Below are 22,377 nucleotides of genomic sequence, written 5' to 3' on the forward strand. Positions count from 1 at the left end.
TGGTAACTACTGATACAAACATTCACATCTGATAGCAGTCAACCCAAGAATATATGCTGACATTACACCTGCCAGTAGGCACAAGAAGAGGAAAGATGAAATCTTTGACTGCGATTTATCCAACCCATTTTATAAAAAAGATGGTAGGTTATAGATTACAAAACTAGACAACTTTTATCATTAGAGACTGCACTTTAAATGGTCCAAAAATATTTCCAGTGTCTAATAAATAACTTTGGTGGCCATCCTTTCTTCCCTTGCAGTTGCACCACCAGAAGAAATTCAGCAGGTGAAACTCAAAGTTCCCCATTGAGTTTCTGCCTTGAAGGTAAACTAGCATGCTATGGGGGTAGTAGTGGAGTGTGTGTGTGTGTGCGTGTGTAAGACTATTTTACCAACAACGGCTTAGTTTGCCTCCTTGATGGCAGAGCTATTAGGGAAGCAGGTTTGGTATTACTTGGAATAACTTCTAAATAAATCCCTTGTAAATTATATCACAGCTCAATGACCGGAAACTTTTAAAGCCAACTTTTGTTTGGGTAGAACATTCCTTCCCTCTGGGTGTCTGCACCCTTCAGTCCAGGTTTTTGTAGCAGTGACAAGTGGAAATCTGAGAACTGAAGGATGTCCACCACTTCACATCCATTCACTGTGTTAAATCCAAATTTCTATTGGTTGTGTAATAAAGGCACTGAGGCCATCACTTCTTCCCAGCAAGAGGTGAAAACTGTTTCAATGCAGGCTGGTTCACCAAGACTATATACACTTCCTACTTCTTTTTGTTTTAGAAGTTAGAAGCATTGTTTATTCTGAAGAATAAGAGCCAGAGCAGTTTGAGTGTTTGACTACAACTCAGGACTGGAGGGGCTTTCAGCTCAGGCATGAAACCCACTGGGTGACCTTGGGTAAGTCGCACTCTCTCAGCCTCAAAAGATGGCCTCAGTAAACCCTCTCTGAAAAAAACTTGCCAAGAAAATTCCATGATAGGTCTGCCATAAATGACTTGAAGGCACACAACAAACATACATTACCAAGAATGAGGTATATTTCTATGATCTAATGACTCAGTATTTGACAGCTCCCCCTTTTCCTTCTTTTTAACACTACATTTTAATATAAAACAAAAATAGGATTATAAAATGACTTTAAAATTACAAAGTCATCAGTTTTACGGATCCATGCGGTGATACTTAAGAACACAGGAAACTTGTCTTATATCAAATTAGACCATAGATAGCTCAGTACTGTCAAACCTAACTGGCAGCAGCTTTTCCAACATTTGAGACAAGTTGTTCTAGTTGCTGTGTGTCTTCAAGTTATTTCTGCCTATCTTATCATGGATTGTTTTAGAGGGGTGGAGAATTTGTTCAGTGCGGGTTTGCCTTTCCCTTCCTCTGAGGCTGAGAGAATGTGACTTACCCAAGGCTGAATGGAAATTCAAACCCAGGTCGTCCAGTGCCTTAGTCCAACAGTCAAACCACTATATCATGCTGGCTCTCCTTTCAGGCAAGAGGTCTTCCCTATTCCATGTAGACTGAATACTGGACCCAGAGTACAAATCATGTATTCTGACAGAAAAATTTAGAGTAGAATGCCTTAAACTTCTCAGTGCTAAACACTTTTTCTTAGGAGCAACTCCCACCAACTTCAGCAGTACTTGTTGCTCACTAAATATATTTACAATATTAAAACTTATTTACAATCCAATACTTACCCAAAGAAAGCTTCTTTAATCCAACAGCCTTACACACTTAAATAAGTGTGCACAGTCTCATTTTAAGGTCTACATCCAATTCCTAGTTCCACCTAGATCCATTCACTCAATGCCATTTACGTAAGTGTGTACATACCATTTAACAGTTGATTCAATGGATCTATTCTAGTTGGAATTAATAACTGGATTTAAACCTCAGGTTGCAATCCTAAATTTGTTTAGAGTATTCCCCTACTGCAATCAATGAGATTTACTTCCACATATCCATGTGTCCTTTAATTAAGGGTATCTCATGAAACAGGTTTAAAACACAGTGCAGAAATAATCCAGTTTGAGACTGCTTTAACTGGCTTGGCTCAGTGCTAGGGAATCCTGGGAACAGTAGTTTATTATGGCACCAGAGCTCTGACAGTTAAATGTCTCACAAAACTACAATTCCCAGAATTCCCTAGCATTAATCCAGGGTAGTTAAAAGTGGTCTCAAACTAGATTATGTCTGCAGTGTGTTTTGGACCAGAGTGTGTGTTCTGAACTATGAATATTTAGAAACAAATTCCACCAGGCTCAAAAGGGTTTACTCCTTAGCAAGAAAGATTAATAGCCCTGTTGGGACTTCTGCATAAAGCATGGCTAGGATCAGGCTATTACTTGTGCTGTCCTATAAAAGAAATGGGACATATAGTCTGATACTACATGTTTAATGAGATGTAAGTACCCGTGGACATAATGGTAAGACTTCAGCAGGGGACACCATATACTTAGAATATACAGGTCTCATTTCGGTGGAACTAAAAAACTTGCTATTATAAATGCTGGTGCATTTTAAACCTCAATTTTCAAAAGTGTCATCCCAGCTCAAGTGATATCCACTCCTTGCTAGTTTACAGATTTTTTTCTTTAAAAAAAGCAATGCACCAAAAGAGGGAAGAGGACTTCAATCATATTGAAAGAGTAATAGAATGATTTTATTGGACAACAGGCATAGTCGTAAATACTCATGAACAGAGACCATATTTTATCTAAGAGTTTAAAAAAAACATAAAAGTGACTCAAATCTCCATATGAAGGTTCCCTTTTTGAAAACTGTCCCCCTATCTTCAGGCATGTCAAGAATATTTGCTCAACACCGGAGTAGCTAAGATAGGAAATGGCCAATTATATTTCATAGAACTCATTGCATAGGGTTCTGGGGTAACAAAAAGAATCCCATCCTCTTTCCCCACTTCTTCTTGACTTCTGCGAAAACTATGTTGGAGAATCGACCCTACAAGTTGCAAGCCAAAATGGACAAAGATCAGGCCCTAAGCTGTGTTTTCCTCTGCTATGGGGGCTCTCAGACACATCCTCTTGTATTCCAGTTATAGAGGACACAGAGAAGAGTCTTAACAGTACTGCAAAGACCAACAGCTTTATTATAATAGGAGTACAGAACCCTCTTCCTCAAAAAAAGAAAGAGTAAACTGCTCTTACAAACTAACCCAGTGTGGAAGTTAAAGAGCTTGACTCCCCCACTTACAGCATTGGTTAACAGTTTTAACATCTAAACACAAGCTGGTCCTGCCTATGCCTGACAGTGCAATGTTACTCCTTGGTAAGCCCCACTTTGTTCAATGAGACTCACACCTAGGTAAGTGTATGTATATATAGGGTTGCAGCCTTACTGGCACTAATCCAAGAAACTGGGCAAAAAGTATTGAGGGTTTTCTTAAATATGATCTACCCTTTCTTCATTTCTTGTTCGGAACAAAACATAAAAAAATTATATACTTTATTATTACAAATGGAGAAGAAGAAGAAGAAAAAAACCCCTCAAGGTTGCTAAAAAAATCCTCTTATTTACAGACAATACTGGGCTCAGACCCACGCGAACAAATAAAAAATAACTTACAAAGTCATGGATGAAGTAGAGTTTTACTTGGACATTTTATCAGCTGTCATAAACTTTAAAAAAAGAAAGAAAAGAGAGTATCTGTACATAGAACAAGCGGACGCTGAGGCAGGCGGCAGCATCACCGCTTCGGCCCCCAGCCTCCCCCCCAATGAATGATTTATATATTTGTTTTGTCTTTAAAAAAGTCAGAGTACTAAGAGAGGGAAAAGCAACCTACAGTCTCTCTACTGCAGTTTAACCTTTTTAATACTGAACGATGATTGAATGGTTTAGGTCCATGCTTGGTCAATGTTAGAAAAATAAACATAAACAAGGAATAAAGAAGGTAACGTCAGGCAGCCTCTTCTGAAGCTTTGGAGAGCTGTGGTTTTCAAGGGATGTGCCCCCACTGCCACCTCAGACTGGATGGCTTTTATGGGACATCATCCCATCCTCTTTCCCCACTTCTTCTTCTTGACTTCTGTGGAAACTGTTAGGAACAGGTTGGGGGAATCGACCCTACAAAGGCACAGCCCCCAGTCTCTCTCCTGTTTCTCTGTCTCCATCATCATAGGCATGCTTTGTGGAAGTGTTGTCTGCGGCTGAGGAAGCACCTTGTGGTACATAAGCCCCTTCCAGGCTCTGCTCCATCATAGGCATGCTTTGTGGAAGTGGCACATAGACGCCCTCCCTTCCAGGCCCAGGAGAGCTGTGCCAACCCCCCAGGCCTCTCTCCTCCTCCCGCCTCTCTGCCTAGTCCACTTCTGGAGAAGCCAAGCCAAGCCCAACCCCAGTCTTCTCCCTCCCCCGGCCTCAAAAGGTCTGCAGCTGCTGGGTGAGCATGAGCTGGCAGCCGCTGTTGACGTGGTTCATGACCTTCTGCTTGAGCTGGGCCACCTGCTCCCGCAGCATGTTGGCTGTGGAGGCCAGCTCCGAGTTCTGGGCCTTCAGGGTCTTCACCTTCTCCTCCAGGCGGGCGATGCGCTCCAGCTTCCTCTTCCGGCACTTGGAGGCGGCGATGCGGTTCCGCATGCGCTTCCGCTCCGCCTTGATCCGCTCCTGGGACTCCATGTCGATGGGCGACAGGGGAGGGGTCTCGCCGGGCATCTCGGGCACCGTCTGGGGCTCCTCCTTCAGGGCCTGGAGCCGGGGGTGCTGCAGGTGGTGCGGGGGAGCAGGGGCAGGGGCCACGGGGACCGGGTAGCTGCTGTTGCTGCTGCTGCCGTTGGGGTAGTTGTTGGGCGCCGCGTTGAGGCTGCTGGGGTTGAAGTTGCTGAGGTTGGCGTAGACCGGAGGCTCGCTGTGCAGCCCGGGCCCGAAGCCCCCGTTGGCGGCCATGGAGGAGGCCGGGGCCATGGCCGGGTTGGGCGGCGGCTGCTGCTGCTGGGCGGCCGTGGTGGCGATGGCGGCGGCGGCGCTGGGCGGCATGGCCGTGTTCTGGTTGTGGAGCTCGGCCAAGGCCCTGACGAAGCCCTCGGCGAAGCCCTCCTGCTCGTCGGTGACGTTCTTGGGGCAGAGGAACTGGGTGGGGGTCGGGGTGGTGGTGATGAGGCCGTTGCCGGACTGGATGATCAGCCTCTCCAGCTCCGGGGAGGCCAGCTTCAGCAGGCCCACGTCCGGGGAGGTCAGCAGATCGGCGCCCTTGTTGCTGTGCCTCAGGTGGGGCTTCAGGCTGCTCGAGGGGTCCGCCAGGTTCAGGGTCATGCTCTGCTTCAGCACCTTGGCGTTGCTGCCGCCGCCGCCGCCGCCGCCTCCGATGCTGTGGAGGCTGCTGGCGCCGCTGCCTCCGTTGTAGCCTCCGTAGGCGCCGCTCTCCGGCTGGGCGAAGGCCGGGTGGACGATGGCATCCTCGTAGAAAGTAGGCTCCATCTTTGCAGTCATATAGAAGGGCCCGCGCCGTCCAGCCCCGGAACAGACTCAAAGAAGCAGCGGCAGCAGCAGGAGCGACACTTTCCCAGGCACTTTCTCCCTCCCTCTCTCTGTGTGTGGCTTTCAAAAAGTTGACCAGAGTCCGCCCCTTCTTTTGAGGAGGAGGAGGAGGAGGAGGCTCAAAGAACAACTATATCTATATATATATATGAAAGCCAGGAGGGATCACCAAAGTCTTACTCTTTGGCCACAAGGCATTGCCGGCTTCTCTGGGAAATCAAGAGAGGAAGCGGTCCCTCAGTTCCAAAAAGGGCTCAACAAGAACAACAGAAGCCCTCCTCAAAGGGAGGGAAGGCGCCTGAGGAGGGCCCAGTCCAGGAGACCGGGCAGCTTCCCCTCCCTCCCTCCCTCCCTCCCTCTCTGCTCTCTCTGTCTGATATCAGCTGAAAAGACCCCGTCCTCTTCCCGCCCCCTTCCAGCCGAGTTTTCCGAAAAGACCACTTGTTGGAGGAGCCTTCTTCTCCGGAGCGGCTGTCAGTCCAAGGAGTATAAAAGTTGGGGAGGGTCCCGGAGGAGAAACCCAGCCAAGCTCTGTCTCTCCTCCTCCTCCTCAGTTCTTGATCCCAAAATGGGGTCTCGAGAGTCCCACGAGTTCAGCCTCTTCTTCGGAGGTCCCGAAGTGGAGCCGGATAGAAGGGGTTCCCCTCAGAAAAGCGACTTTCTTGAAAGGAAAGCGGGAAGGCGCTTCTCGCTGCCGGTCGGTGGCTGCCGTCTTGGCTGCTCCCGGGCGCCTCTTTTCACTGTCGCTTTAAGCTGCCGCTGCCGCGCCTCCTCCTGCCGCCGCCGCCGCCTCCTCCCTCCTCGCCCTCCACTGAGCTCTTCTTTCCCAGCGTGGAGCCCTACACTTATCAGCCAGCGGTAACCCACTAAAAATAGCCCATGATGTCACCCCGGAGCCTTCCCATTGGCTGCTGGCGACGCCTCCCGAGAAATGGGCGGAGCCTCCGGCTGGGTGCCCGTTTGCAAAGGGCGCCCAATCTCCATGGCCAGCCCCTGCCCGCTGGAAGCTTCTCCTCCCTCCCTCCCCCTCCCCTTTTTCTCTCCCTGCGCGCGCGGCATGTCGGGATGAGGTAATGCCTGGGCATCGTTGCAGCGGGGCATTGTGGGATGACGTATTGTTTTTGAATATCGGGTTACCCGCTTAAGGAGCTCCGGTGGCGGTTGGCAGGGAAAGGGAGGGGGAGGTGGAGGGGGGAAAGGGGAGGAGCCACTGCCGCCGCCGCGCGCTGAGGGGCGGGGTTTGTTATACATAGGAAGATACCAAGTGATAAATAGGGATGGGGGAGGGAAAGGGACGAACCAAAGAGAAGGGGGAGATATAGCTGCCCACGCCTGGCTCTGTGTGGAATGGTTAGACATTCCGGGAAGGATAGGGAGCTAATCGGGCTTTCAGGGCTCTTAAGTAGCTTTCTGAGAAGTATCCCCCAGTGTCCTGAATCCTCGAGCCAAGGCGGTTTATTTTCAAGATAATAATAATAATAACAATAAAATACATGTTGTGTGTCTTCAATTCTTTTCTCACTGATGGCGACCCTATCGTGGGTTTTGGGTTTTGTTTTGCCCGTGCCAACCTCTGAGGCTGAGAGAGTGTAACTTGCCCAAGGTCGCTTAATGTCTGCCTTGCCCTGGCTCAAGGCTGTGGAATTCTGGGAGTTGGAGTTTTTTGTGGGCTCGGCTTTCCCTGAAAACGTCAGACTCTCTCTCTCACAAAGGGCCAAGCCGGGTTTTTTAAAATTATTAATGTGTATCTTTAGCTCACTGGGTGACCCTTGGGCAAGAAGTCACACTCTCTCAGCCTCAGGGGAAGGCAATGGCAAACCCCTTCCGAAGAAACTTGCCAAGAGAACCCCAGGATAGATTTGCCTTAGGGGTGCCGAAGTCGGAAAATATTATTATTATTATTAAATAAACCCTCTTGGTTCGAGGGATACCTGTAGCACATACACTTCGTCGTTATTATCATCGTCATCATTTTAAAAATAAACCGCCTTGGCTCCAGGGGTTCCTGGGGTACACACATGTCATTATTGTTAATAATAATAATAATAATAATAATAATAGTTATTTATAAAAAATAAATCTCCTTGGCCGAGGGGTTCCTACAGTATACACACACGCTAATAATAAAAATTGTTGTCATTCGCTTTTCGTCCTCCGTTCAAAAAGCGTCATGTTTTGGCCGTTTTGTTAAGTTAACCCTTTGCCTCCCACCTCCAGCCCCGAGGACTTTCCTGTTTCCTTTTCCCTTCGGAGGAGAAGGAGGAAGGCCCCGCGTGATCTGGGGCTGCATCCACACTGGAGAAATAACCCGGTTTGGCACAGCTTTAACTCTCCGCCTCTGGGCCCACAGCAAACTCCAACTCCCAAAATTCCATAGCCTTCAGCCAGAAAAGAGTTAAAGCGGTGCCAAACCGGGTTATTTTTCCAGTGTGGATGTTATGAACCCATGTTCCTGGAAAGAGAAGGTTAGGGAATGGAGGACATGGCCTGGAAAAAGGAGGACCTCTGGCCACTCTGCCCTCAGGAGGTTTCCAAAATAGTTACACACATTGTCACACATTATGGTAGCCCTGAGGTAATAAAGGCTTTTCCTCCTCTTCACCCATCCTAAAAAAAGGTGACCACAGGTGTCCTAACCTCAAAGGAGGACAAGGCACTGCAAAAATGTAGGACACGCCAGAAAAATGTAGGAATTACAAAATAACAGCTAAACACACTTAATAGAAATGTAAATTTATGCTTCTCAATCAAGCTTTTATACATATATATATATATATATATATATAGAGAGAGAGAGAGGACATTTTGAAATTCCTCCTGACAGGAAGTTGATATGTAGGACATGTCCTGGAAAAGGAGGACGTCTGGTTGCCCTGGCATGATGCAATGTAGGGGTGGGCACTTGTCCCTGAGCCACTGGCTGCCAATTCTTGGCAAGTTTCAAGGGCAGAAAGAAATAATTTGAAGACCAATGTAGTCTCCGCATCAAACAACCCAAGAAGCACTAGTGTTATGGTTTCAATGTTAGGCTAGGATTTTGAGAAATACACATTCAAATTCCTCTTCAACCACAGAAACCCACTTGAGCAAGTCACACTCTCTCAGCCTCAGAGAAAGGCAATGGGAAACCCTCTCTGAACAAAACTTCCCAAGAAAACCCTGGGATCGGATTGTGGTAGGGTTGCCATATGTCAGAAATAACTTGAAGGCCCATCGCATGATAGTCTGCGGATACATAACCCAGGTGTACATTTAGTCAGACTCAGTGGGATTCGCTTTCAGCTAAATGTGGCACGGTGTAATGGTTTGCGAGGCTGGAAATCAGGGTTCAATTCCCCTCTCTGCCATGGAAAACCACTGATCTTGGGCAAGTCACACACTCTCAGCCCAAGAAAACTTCATGAAGTAGGGTCTTCATAAGTCAGAAATGACTTGAAAGCACACAACAACAAACATGGATAGGACTGCAGTGTATGATGAAGTGTTTATAATTTCTTTTTTTTAAAATAGCATTTATTTATTAAAATGTTTCTATCCAGTCCTGTACCTGGAGGCTGTGCCTCAGAGATCCCATCCTATATCCAGAGTACATACAATAAAAGTGACTTGAGAACATTTCCAAAACAACTGAAACATTTCCCTGATAATAACTCCATACAACTCAAACAGAATAAAATAAAACAGAAGGCAAAACCCACAATCATAACAAAACAGAACCAAGGCACGGTCACTGCACTCCCAAAGCTTGCTTGAACAGCCAAGTTTGAATCTGGCACTGAGATATACATTTTTAAATTTTAATTTAATTTGTTTGGTTTTTTTTTTTTTAAAAAAATCCCCTGCCTTTGGGAGTGTTTTTAATTTTAGTTTGAGAGAAATCTCACCAATCATAGCATTTGCAACAGAACCACACAGTTCCTGAAAGGGAGTTTTGTTTCAGCACTTTTCATGGGATGAATCTTATTAAAATGCAGCATAATCCTAAACATAGCTATCCTGGAAATAAATTCCTTGCTTTTCCGTGGGGTTTATTCCCATGCAGTTATGCTTGAGATTTCCAAAATGAATTTAGCAGAATGGGGACAGAAGAGAGCCTCCACCCAGCAGAGATTTCTTTGCTCCCTGTACAGCCATAGAAAGCTTCATGAGCACAAAACAACCACTAGACTAGTCCCCAAATGGAAATTTGGGGCATGAGGAAGGCAGTCTTAAATCTGCTGGGTTCAAAGCTTTTCTCTTCCTCTCAGGGCTGAACCCATTATCTATATCAGAGAGGAACTTGTATGGGTAGTTTCTTCCTTACTGAGTAGAGATGGGGTGAAACAGTTGGAAAAGTTCAAGGAAAGCCAGTCTCCATACCCTCCAACTGTCCCAATTTGACAACTACGGCCTCGATTAATCCTCTGTCATCCCACTTTTTCAGATGCATTTAAAATGTCCCAGATTCTCTCTCCTCTTTACAGAAGCTGGATGACCATCTGTCTAGAGTGGTTTGATTGTGTATTCCTGCATGGCAGAGGGGTTAGATTGGATGTCCCTTGTGGTCTCTTCCAACTCCATGATTCTATGATTCTCTTCCCACTTTCCCAGTTTGTCCTCATCTTGCTTCTGTTAATGCAAACAGTTCAAAGTGCAAAAGTAGTTTACATTCAATTAATTCAGCAGGGAGGGGACAGGAAAGGGAAAATCTTTCCCTTCCCTGTGAACTCAGAGAAAAGTAAACTTCTTCAGCCTCTCCTTACTTATGTATTCTTCCTTCTTAATAACTTTTGCCATCTTGACCACACTTGATGTTGTTTGGCCACACATATGACGGTGTTCATCTGTGAAATGTTGCAGCTAGGGTCTGAGTAACACTTGGGAAAATACTGTGGAAGGGTCTTTTAACGGGGAATGATGTACAGGTTGAGTCTCCCTTATCCAGATGTCCGAAATCAGATATACTTCAAAATCCCAAATTGTTCACATGGGTGGTTGAGATAGTGACACCTTTGCTTTCTGATCATTCAATGTACAGAAATTTTGTTTATTAGATTAGCATAAGCCAAGGTTAATGTCAACTTCCCATAGATCGTTTACGGCCACAGCCCCCAAACTATGGAACAGCCTACTGGAAGAGATCCGTCTTATCACCACCTTAGATGCCATTAAGAAGGCACTTAAGACGGATCTCTTCCGGTGGGCTTATCCATCTGACCTTTTATAGGAGATCTTTAAGTTAAAATGCTTCACTTCTGGTTATGATGTATGTTTTCTAAACATTTTAGATGTTCTAGATGTTTTAGCTATTTTATTGAATTAATAATAATGTCAGTGTTTTATTGGTTGTATTTTATATCTGTACTGTGTTAATTTGTCGATGTAATCCCACTCCGATCCGCAGTGAGAGGCAGGAAAATACAAATACAAATACAAATTATTATTATTATTATTATTATTATTATAAAAAACACGGCCATTATTTTTTTGTATTTATTTTCTGTGCCAGTCAGGAGCCTGTGTATTACTTCCAAAAGAAGAAACAGATCACTGAGTTCCAGTTGGAGTTCTTGTTTACAGAGATGGAGATTAGCCATTGCGTCCTTGTCCCAATATGCTTTTCAAGGTATAACATGATACCTGCCCATTCGGGATCCCTTCACATTACACGGTTATAGTGCTGTGATTCCACTTTAGTTGCCATGGTTCCATCCTATGGAATCCTGGGGTTTGAAGTTTGATGAAGCACTAGAGATCTCTGCTGAAGGATTCTAAATCCTCTTCTTAAATTGTACAGGATTCCACATGATTTGGAGTCATAGAGATATAAGTGTGTCATATAGGAAGTCCCTTTGTGCAAGTGGTTCATTCAGTGTGCAGTCCCCACACTGAAATTTACTCTCACTGCAGACTGCAAGGTGACAGTCTTTAGGCCTTTCCAAAAGCTGTTCCAGAAAGACTGGGCAGTTATTGTTTTTGAATGAGTCCCTGTTAGCCTGCCATTAGGGCTAGTGTTCACATTTTCATGCTGGCTGGGGGTATTGTAGTGCATTTTTGTTTCAACCTCTGTATTTTTGTTGGTAGAATTTTATTTATTCATTAATTAAACATATATCCCACTTTCCTCCTGTGAGCAGTGAACAGAACTATTTAGGATAGTCTAGAAATGCTTCATATTTGGCTTCACCCATATCACCTGCATTCTTGACCAGTTTCCAAATAACTACTGTAGTAAAGCATCTTCACAGCAGGATTCTGCAACTATGTGGCTTCACCATGGGGATGGTGTTCTCAGAGCAATTAACACCATTGGCTTTGTGCTGCTCATAGTATTATGTGGAAAGGCCAAAAGGTTCAGGTTTTGTTCCATCAGCTTACAGAAACTTTGTCTGCAGGTTCTTCTCCACAAAGTCCCCTAGTGAGTTTCGTGTCTTTGTGGAGACAAGAATTTGGACTTCCCGAGCGACTGTCCAGCATCCTAAATACGTCATACTTAATGTACCTCAACGTGGAACTGTAATATTCACTTTCTGTTCTCAAAGAATTCTGAAAATGGCTTTGCAAATTGGACCAACCTGATACCTACATATGATAAAACAAAAGAAAAGAGCTGGTTCTTTGATAATAGGACTACAAGACTGGTTTAGTTCTGAAAAACAACACTCCAAATTGAGTCAGAACAGAAAGTGAATAAAACAGTGACACTATATACCAGTAATACAAATAAGATACTAATAACTTCCCCTCACCAAAAACAAAACAAAACAAACAAACAAAAAACCACTGCACAGATCTTTAAAAAACCCAACAACAGTGGCTTTTCTCCCCCTGCATCTCATATGTAGAATATGAAACTTCCATAGAAGGAAAAGTTATTTCTTCAGTTGTTTCAATGTATGCTTCAATTTTCCTTCTGTGCAGAGATGAAAAAGTTATTCCTCTGTTTGAATGGATACAGTGTAATGTGGACCACATTAGAATTCTCTTCCTTTCAGGCTTCTTTCCTCTTCCCACTTTCTCTGATGAGCAACATATAAATGATGGAAATAAATGAATGAATTTGTGCATTAAATCCTCCAACTGAGGATTATTATTAATAAAAAATATTATTTATATTGTACAACAAATAATACATTTATCTGCTGTGAAAGTTTGTTGACTTCCTTCCAACTTATTGTCAGATATTGGTGAAGTTTCCTCTTCCCATTTACCTGATATCATTGATTGTAGCTGGCATATTTCTTATATAATATTTCTGGTGGTTAATACATATGGTTACTAGGTTTCACTAAAGTGTATCCATTTTAGCTGTGTGTCATCCTTTCTATCATTAGTTAAATGAAGTGTTACCTATAGTATGATAAAATAAATATATTTCAACCAACATTTTACATATAATTTTGTCTATTTATATTATTTTGTCCATGCATTTCATTTGGTTACTCTCTCATATTCTTTTAATAATTGGATAACCTCTTTTAAATATCTGTATACTTATGAGGGATGCTTGATCTGGCCATGGTGATATATGCCTTAGTAACATCCTGTTTGGAATGCTGTAATATGGTCTGCATAGGGCTACCTTCGAAGAGTGTTCAGAAACTTCAATTGGCAGAAAGAGCCGGAGCCAGAGTATTATAGCAATAGCAGCTTCATTTATATACCATTTCATACCGCACTAAGCAGTCTCTAAGTGGTTTACAATTGTAAGCTAATTGCCCCCAACAAGGTGGTTACTCATTTTAGCAACCTTGGAAAGATGTCAGGGTGAGTCGACCCCTGAGCCCCTGGCTGGAACTGAACTCACAACCTTGTAGTTTATGTTAATTGTGATGATAGATTACTAAAGAATCTGTCTATATGTTCATGAAGTAGAAATGGTTATCAATTCTTCAGTTTAAATATTACCATTTATCAGCAGTTGTATGATATGAGTTGGCCTTGTTAGATCTCAGAAAATGGCACTGAGAATTCACTTTTAATTTTTTATTCACAAGCTCTTATGTAATATGGAGACTTAGACCTATTCTGTTTCGTGAATGCGGTATTACAGGGCTGACTATTCTTAAAGCAGGTCAGTCCAGTTTTAGGGACCAGATGCAGTCCTTTAACTGTGGGGAACTGTGGCGAATGGAACTCCTGTCTTTCAGACTATTAATCACACACACTTAACTGGTACTTAGTTGGAGACAATACGGTCAGTTTAAAAACATTGGCTTTCTGATCCTGTGCATTCTTATAGCTGCTACTGCTGCATTAACAGCTACTGTACATCATGGAGAAATAATGCTTTTAAACAGATGCCATCCCACTGGAGTTTGGAACTATCATATTTCAGTCGCGTAGGTTTGTTCCAGTATAGCTGCTTCTGGAGTGGCTTATAAGAAGTACATTTGTAGGTTCTGCCCTCAAGTGACCCTGCCATGTCCCTTTCTCACCCACATTTTTCTTACACATGTTCTTTGCATTTCTCTACTTTTTACCTCTGGGAGATGAGACCATTTTGTAAAATAACACTGACTCAAGTCAAGCTTTTGAAACTTCATGAGGTGGCTGGCAGCTCTAGAGTAATTTTACAAGTAACTGTATCATTAAAATGAGCCATATAAACAAAGAGGTTTGCATCCAGGCATATGAAGCTGGAATATAGCTGAAACTCATACAGTAAGAAACCGGGCAATTTGCTTTGAAATACCAGGCAAGTGTTGGCTTTGGAGAATACTGGAAATCTCAGCCTTTCACTTAGCAGATCACCTGACTTCCCCCTGATGTTATGCAAAATTAGCTTATTGGAAGTACATCTTATAGCTGTAAAGGTCAAGAACGTATGGCCTGCAGCCATAGAGCTCCACATTTTTGAGAGTATCATAAAAGCCTAAATTATTAATTAGCTATTACTTTAGGGCTGTTTTTGCTGATCTCGTAAAGTAAATATTCTTTTTATTGAAATGGAATATTAACTCAGCCTTTCCCAGACAGTATCTATTTATGTGCCAGAATAAGCCTAAGAACTGGCAGCCATGTATATGTCTGCAGAAGACAGAGATACCTTTCACAAATGATAAGGGAGATGTTTTATTAGTATCGGCCTACCAGAAGTTAGCTGAACAGTCTGAATAAATGGTTGTGATATTACTTTTTCATGTACAGTACAGTACACCAATTTCTTTAAAGGAAAAAAAAGGCAAATAAACTTAGTAGCATTTTTCATGAACAAGAATGATGGGCCATTATTCTTTTTAAATGAACATATATATAAAGCTTGTTTTGTCAAAATAGGAAGGTTCTTCAAATGCAGTGAAGTCAGTTATGTGGGAACTGATGTGAAGCAAAAAAAAGGCAAGAGGAAAATGTCCCAAGACTTTGCCATTGAATGCTGGCCCAGGGAAGTAGGATATCCATGACCTACAAACTAGGAAGTTCTGCTGTGGTGTAAAATCTAGTTAACACAAATAGAATCGTAAAGTCGGAGGAGATCCAAAGGACTATCTTGCCCCCTGATCCCCTGCCAATACAGGTATCCACTGCTGAAGCATCCTAAATAAGTGTCTCTCTAACTCATATTTTAAATCCACTAGCTTCCAGGATAGTTGGTTCCACTATTGAACAGCATTTGTGTTAACATTTCTTCCAGTGATCTGTTGGATTCTCCTTTCTTGTAATTTGAATCCATTGGTTCAGGTCATGTCCTCTGGAGCAGCAAAAAGCAAGCTCACTCATCCTCTACAACATGGCATTCCTTCAGATATTTAGAGATGGTTATCATATCACCTCTCAGTCTTATCTTTACCTGGTTAAACATATCTAGCTCCCTCAATTATTCCTTACAGGGCTTGGTTTCCAGACCTTTTACTATTTTGGTTATTCTCCTCTGAAAAAAATCCAATTTGTCATTATTCTTAAACTGTAGTACCCAGACCTCACATACAAATATGTACATTTTTGCAGTTCCTGGTGTGTGATAATTACTTAGGACCATCCTAATGCATAAAGTAAGAATACATTTTCTGTTGTAAAATCAATTATGGTTGGAAAGATGGATGTGGGAGATCCAAGTTAAGGTTTCCAATGAGTTGTTACATTCACTTGGTGAGCTTGGACAATCATGTCCTTTCGCTCAGCCTGATCTACCTCAAAGAATTGTTGGGAGAATGAAGATAGGAGGAGGAGGAGAAAAATTGCCTTGAGGTCACCGAAAGGCAAGATATCAGCGGAAGTAATAAATAAACAATTCCTAGCTCCCCTTTTTAGGAATTTAAAAACCTCAACACATCCATTTTAGAAATTATTTCAGAAATGCATAGCTAACTGCTTTTGACTAGCAACAGTAGGAAACAAAAAGTTTTATGAGTAAATAGGGGCCAAGGGGCATACAGAACACTTGAATCAACCCAAGCATTGCAAGGATGCTATGCTATTAATTGCTTCATGAACCTCACATCAAACCTAAATGGGTCCAAATCTGCAGGGCCAGACAAACTGCATCCAAGAGTACTGAAGGAACTTAACTGATGCACTCTCTGAACTACTTGCCATAGTTTTTGAGAAATCTTGGCAAACGGGTGTGCCAGAGGACCAGAGAAGGATAAACATTGTTTCTCTCTTCAAAAATGGCAAAAAACACCAAGAAACTACAGACCAGTCAACCTGACTGCAATGCCAGGAAAAACATTTGAACAGATTATACAGGAGTATGTCTACAAATATCTTGAAGTCAATACAATTATCAACAGGATCCAGGATTTGTTCATGTCAAGGACAACTCCTGCTAAACTAATCTTATCTCTTTCCGATCAGGTTTAATAGATGGTGGGAATACTATGGATGTCATTTATCTGGGTTTCAGTAAAGTGTTGATAGGGCCCCCCATAATACTTTGAGTAGCAATCTAATTAAATGTGGAATAGATAGATAGAACACTGTCAGATGGATCTCTGATTAGTTGGAAAATGACTCAAAGAATCATCATCAATGGCTACGCTTTAAACTGGAAAGAAGTTTTGAGTGGAGGGCCTCAGGATTCTATCCTAAGGTTATCATTCTTCAACATTACAGATAACAGAGTGGAAGGGATCATTATCTAGTTTGCAGATGACACAGAATTGGGAGAGGTGGCTAACATATTGAAGAGAGGAACAGAATTCAAAAGGGCCTTGATAAACTACAAAATTGGGCAGAAATTAACAAGATGAAAATCAATAGAGACAAAAGAAAAAGAATTACATTTAGGCCACAAAAGCTAAATGTACAGGTAGGATGGGGAATGTTTCGGTCAGCAGTACTACATGTGAAAAGGATTTGAGATTATTGTTGAATATAAGTTGAATAACAGTATGATGCATCAGCAAAAAAGGGTGAATGCAATTTTAGCCTCCATTAATAGAAGTATAGTTTCCAAGTCAAGCAAGTAATATTCCTACTGTATTCTTCACTGGTCACACCTCCTTTGGAGAATGTGTTCAGTTCTGGGTGCCTCATTTTAAGAAAGATATAGGCCCGAAACAGGCATTTTAAGCAAGCTTCCATGTGGCTTGAGGTTGTGGTGTTTAGATTATGCACACCTCAAACCACACAGAAGCCATGCTAAGGCTGCGCCGGGGCCACCCGAGGTGACCCAAAAAGAAATAGATGTTTTTTGCTCCTTCCCACAGTCCATTTGGGATCGCAGCAAGAGATGCCCTTGGGACCGCAGTTTGTGGTCATCACAGTCCCATGGCAGACAGGGCAGGAGCGGTCTCTGGCTTCTCCTTCCTGCCTGTCTGTTTCACCCTACAGTCAAATTGGAACAGATTCAGAGAAGAGTAACAAGGATGATAAGAGGTATGGAGATCAAAACATAGGAGGAAAAGTTGAAGGATCTGGGCATGTTCAGTTTCGTAAAGAAAAGAGGAGTGACATGATTGCACTCTTTACATACTGTACTTCAAGAGCTCTCACAGAGAGGAGAGAGCAGGCCTGTTTTCTGCTGTACTAGAGAGTGCGTTGTTGCTGTTGTGTGCCTTCAAGTCATTTCTGACTTATGGCAACCCTAAGGCATCCCTCTAATGGGGGTTTCTTGGCAAGTTTCTTCAAAAGGGGGTTGCCATTGCCCTCCTCTGAGGCTAAGAGAGTGTGACTTGCCCAAAGTCACCCAGTGAGTTTACATGGCCAAGCCAGGATTCAAACCCAATATCCTAGTTCAACACTCAAAGCCCTATACCATACTGGCTCTCTAGGCTCACACTACCCTAGAGGGTAGTACCAGGTCTAATGGTCTGAAATTACAGGAGGGTAGATTTTTCTTGAACATTAGGAGAAACATCTTGACAGAGCGCTACAGCAGTGGAACCAACTGCCAAGTGAGGTGGTGGGGTCTCTTCCTCTGGACGTTTTCTAAATGAGGCAGGACAGTTACCTGCTAGGTATGTTTTATCCTGCATTGTGTGGGGTGTGGTAGGGGTCATACTCAATGGCCCATGGGTCCCCTTCCAATCATATTCTATGATTCCAAATATGGTAGGATCAGATCAATGAGTTGGAACTGACCTCATAATTATATGCTATTTGAGTAAGTAAACGATCACTAAAATGATTATTCACTCAAGTTGATCTGAAATCAAGACATTTAGACACATAAATTAAAAGATAATCTAGGGACTGAAGTTCAGTTTTTTAAACAGTGCTTCAAGACAGAGATTGGACTCAAGGAAAGGATGCCCTCATTGGCAACTGCTTCACATTGCGTCATCATAAGGTCAGTCTTGGCACACTCGGACTTTGATATCATTTATCTGCAGTAGAGAAGTTAAGTAAGAGCATACTGTAATTTTCCAGAAAATATATTTCTTTGATGCATTTCCTTCTTAATAACAAATTATTGCCTCAGCAGTTGCTGCTTTTTATGTTTTTTGTGTTTGAAAGTTCCAGGCTTATCTGGTTTACAAGTAAATATTTGGGTGTCCTTTAAAAAAAAAGAAGATTCTTTTAAATGTAAGTTAAAGGCCCAGAACAATTACAGAATGCTTTAAAAAGAAAAATAACATCAGAATCTGGCATCCTGTCCAAGTTGACATGTCATACTGTTGCAGCAGCTGTCCAAGCAATAGGATTCTTGACAATCAGGAAGGAAGAGGAGCTTGTGGCCAAAAACAGAGAAGGAAGTAAATCTCTGTAAGCTCAGAAAATGCACAATCATTTGCAGCCTGAGGAAGTGCTACCAGAATTGCTATTCTGAACCTTTTTCACTCCAGTGCCTACAGGAATCTGGCTTTTACCATGTCACTAACCCAAATATCTCAGCGCTGTCTAAACTAGGCGGAGCTAGGAGAAGGTGATAGGTTTCAGGCTTGCAGAACCTACTTTTTTGAACCACAACAATAATTAAGGCCCAACAGTTTGGGTCTGTTACCAAAGACATGCACTTAGAAAGAAAGAATTCTAAGATGAGGAATTTGTTTTTAATACTAGAACTGACTGAATGCAGATACAAATCTCTCCATACAAATAAAGATATAAATCTCTCTTCCTTTCAGCATTATAATTTAGGGGCAGGAGTCACTTAGCTGCTGCTAGTCTAAGCAGCATGTCCAAATGTTTAAGAGTCAGAAATCTTTGCCAATAGATGGTTAATCATCTGGAAATCTGCCAGCAAATCTAATTCTCTACTTTTTGGCCTATGTCGGCTGTTAGCAGCCCTCCAGACTAAACCAGAGGCCTTTTATACTACTGTTTTAACAGGGATGAGCAATGTGTTTCCCTTTCCCTGTTGCAGTGCAAGGCTCCTGATCTCTCATCATTGGCAGTAGTACAGTACAGTACAGTGAAAGCTGAGGGCCATTGCAGTCCAGAAGCATTGGGAGAATCACACACTGGCCACAGCCTGGGTTTATATTGTTTTGCTGTTTGTAGTGCATATTGTTGTTATCATCACCACCATCGTTTCTTTATAGGACCATTAATGTACACAGTGCTTTGCAAATAAAACAACAAAAAACAAACAGGCATAAATCTTAAATATGTGCACACACGCGCGCACACACACACACACACACACACACGGGTAAGGAGGAGTAATGGAAATGTAAAACTGTACAATTGAATAGCAAATATAAAATTGTGTTGCTTTTATATTGCATTTGGATAATTTGTTATTCAATTGTACAGTTTGTTATTCAATTGTACATTTCTATGCTGCCTTTCTCCCAGAAAGGTACCCTTAGAAGTTGTATATTATGGAGTTATAGGCTCAATGGCTGCTCCAAGCTATAAAGACCACCATGTTTTGTTTTCTGTTTTTTTGCTTTGTATGTGTAAAGTTCTCAAACGAAGAGCTTGGAAAGTATTTTCTTGAATTAAATTACATTTATTTCATTTACAGTCATAGAATCATAGAATCGTAGAGTTGGAAGAGACCACAAGGGCCATCCAGTCCAATCCCCTGCCATGCAGGAAATCCAGAGCAAAGCATCCCCGACAGATGGCCATCCAGCTTCCGTTTGAAGACCTCCAAGGAGGGAGACTCCACTACACTCCGAGGGAGTTTGTTCCACTGTCAAGCAGCCCTTACTGTCAGGAAATTCCTCCTAATGTTGAGGTGGAATCTCTTTTCCTGCAGCTTGCATCCATTGCTCCAGGTCCTGTTCTCTGGAGCTGCAGAAAACAAGCTTGATCCCTCCTCAATATGACATCCCTTCAAATATTTAAACAGGGATATCATATCACCTCTTAACCTTCTTTTTTCCAGGCTAAACATTCACAGCTCCCTAAGTCATTCCTCATAGGATATGGTTTCCAGACCCTTCATCATTTTAGTCGCCCTCTTTTGGACACGCTCCAGTTTCTCACCGCTGAATTGTGGTGCCCTGAACTGGACACAATATTCCAGGTGGGATATTGTATGCTGCCTTTGTACCAGAGTGGGACCCAAGGTGGCTCCCAGACAGGCTGCATCTGCACTGCAGAAATAATCCAGTTTGACACTACTTTAACTGCCATGGCTAACTATTACTGTATTCTGGGAATTGTAGTTTTTGGAGACATTTAGCCTTCTCTGTCAGAGAGCTCTGGTGCCACAACAAACTACAATTTCCAGGATTCAACAGCATTGAGCCATGGCAGTTAAAGTGGTCAGCCTGGATTATTTCTGCAGTGTGGATGCAGCCAGAGTCAGTTAAAAACACACACTTCATAATAAATTTTTAAAATCAATTAAAACCACCACATGACAGTATAAAATCATTTAAAAGACATAGAAGAGTTTTAAAAAGATCAATAAAACACCCCAATAAAAAGCTCTCCTACTTATGGATTAAAAGCCTGCTTAACTAAAAAGCACTTTGCTTGCTGGTGAAAGGAAAGCAGGGGACGGGCAGCCTAGCCTCCCTTGGAAGGGAGTTCCAGAGGTTGGGAGCAGCCACCAAGAAGGCTCTCATGTTCTCACCAAGTGGGCCTTTGATGGTGGCAGCACTGAGAGAAAGCTTTCTCCTGCAGATCTGAGGACTCTCACAGATTTGTATGTCAAAATATAGTCTTCCAGATAGTCTGGACCTAATCTGGATAGGGTCTTATAGGTCATGACTGGAAACAAACCAGTAGCCAGTGAAACTGTTTTAACAAGGCAGTTACATATTCCATATTAATGTACATTTTTTTAAAAAAAAATTTAATTATGCAACTTTGCTTCAAACTGAACTTGTATAAATATAATACAAGGAAAGGGGGAGGGGATAAAAGGGGAAAAGAGACCAGAAAGGTGAACGGATATGAATACGGACTAGACATTTAAATTACTGTAAACTGACCAGATGTCCCAAAAAATACATTGTTTTAATTAAGGTTGATGCCTGTAATGTATACCTTTATGTATAGCCAAAGCCATGACATTTTCTGACTGCTGAGCACTCTTGGAGTGTTAAGTCTTTTACCAACAGTTAAAAGCATACTTCCAATACATTTATTATTTAATGTCTGGGTCATTTAACTGGAATTTACCTTCCACGTTGCAAGAATATTATTTAAAGGAACACATGCATCTTCAAATATCATTTCATGCCTTGTTCCAACTCCCCATTCAAGAAATTTTTATCTAATAGTGCAAATGATTTTAATAACTTGTTATATTACTTAATACTTTTCCATAGGGGAAAAAAGTTGTTAGAACCTTTTAATGCCTTAGGATCTTTGTGGTCCCTTGATAAGAGAATGATATAAAACTTTAAAAAGTCTACTCCAATTGCTTTGAAAAAATGCCTTTGAAAAGTAACTAGAAAGCATTACTCATTACACTAAAAAGTTTTACAGTACAACCATTTTCATTAATCACATTATTTTTGACATGTAGCTTTGTTGCAGCTGTTACTTGTGATCCTTTATTTACAAATTCTGATACAATGTACATTCTTTTTTGTCTTTAAATTAATTTCCTTCCTGTGTTTATATGTCCAGTTCTCCAGTAACAAGTAACGATGGGACATACTTTTGCTCATTTTGCAGATGAAAACTGGGACACATGTGGCCAAGCAACATCAGTGTGGTCAAGATGGCAAAAGTCATTAATGTGGAAGAACATACAAGTTAGGCAAGGCTGCAGCAGTATGCTTTTGCCTGAGACTATTGGGAAGTGAATGAAGATTCTGCCCCTCCTTTCCTCTCTGAATTATTGGAATGCAAACTATTTTTACATTTTAAATTCAGTTTGCAGCAAATGAAGTAAGCTGAAGATGAAGGGGGAAAGTGGGAAGAGAAGAGAGAAACATATTTTAAAAGCTCTGTAAGAGTGGGACCCAAGAAGATTAACTGGCACTGTCAGTCCCAGATCAGGACAATTGGAGGGTACAGATAGTATATTATATACCATTAACATGCCATGAAATAGTTTGTGTCAGAAAGGAATTGAACAGCATTTTCT

General features: G+C 42.2%; 1 protein-coding gene across 1 annotated transcript; it reads right to left on the bottom strand.

The window, feature by feature from the left end:
* Positions 1 to 2,657: 2,657 nt before the first annotated feature.
* On the bottom strand, positions 2,658 to 6,314 carry JUN (Jun proto-oncogene, AP-1 transcription factor subunit). The gene has a single exon (XM_089515265.1). The coding sequence runs from the start codon at positions 5,463 to 5,465 to the stop codon at positions 4,398 to 4,400; it is 1,068 nt and encodes a 355-aa protein (XP_089371391.1). The 5' UTR covers positions 5,466 to 6,314; the 3' UTR covers positions 2,658 to 4,397.
* Between the last annotated feature and the right edge of the window lie 16,063 nt (positions 6,315 to 22,377).

Source organism: Sceloporus occidentalis, unplaced genomic scaffold (genome assembly GCF_023333645.1).
Source record: "Sceloporus occidentalis isolate IW3139 unplaced genomic scaffold, rSceOcc1.0.p SCAF_3, whole genome shotgun sequence".
NCBI classification, from domain to species: domain Eukaryota; kingdom Metazoa; phylum Chordata; class Lepidosauria; order Squamata; family Phrynosomatidae; genus Sceloporus; species Sceloporus occidentalis.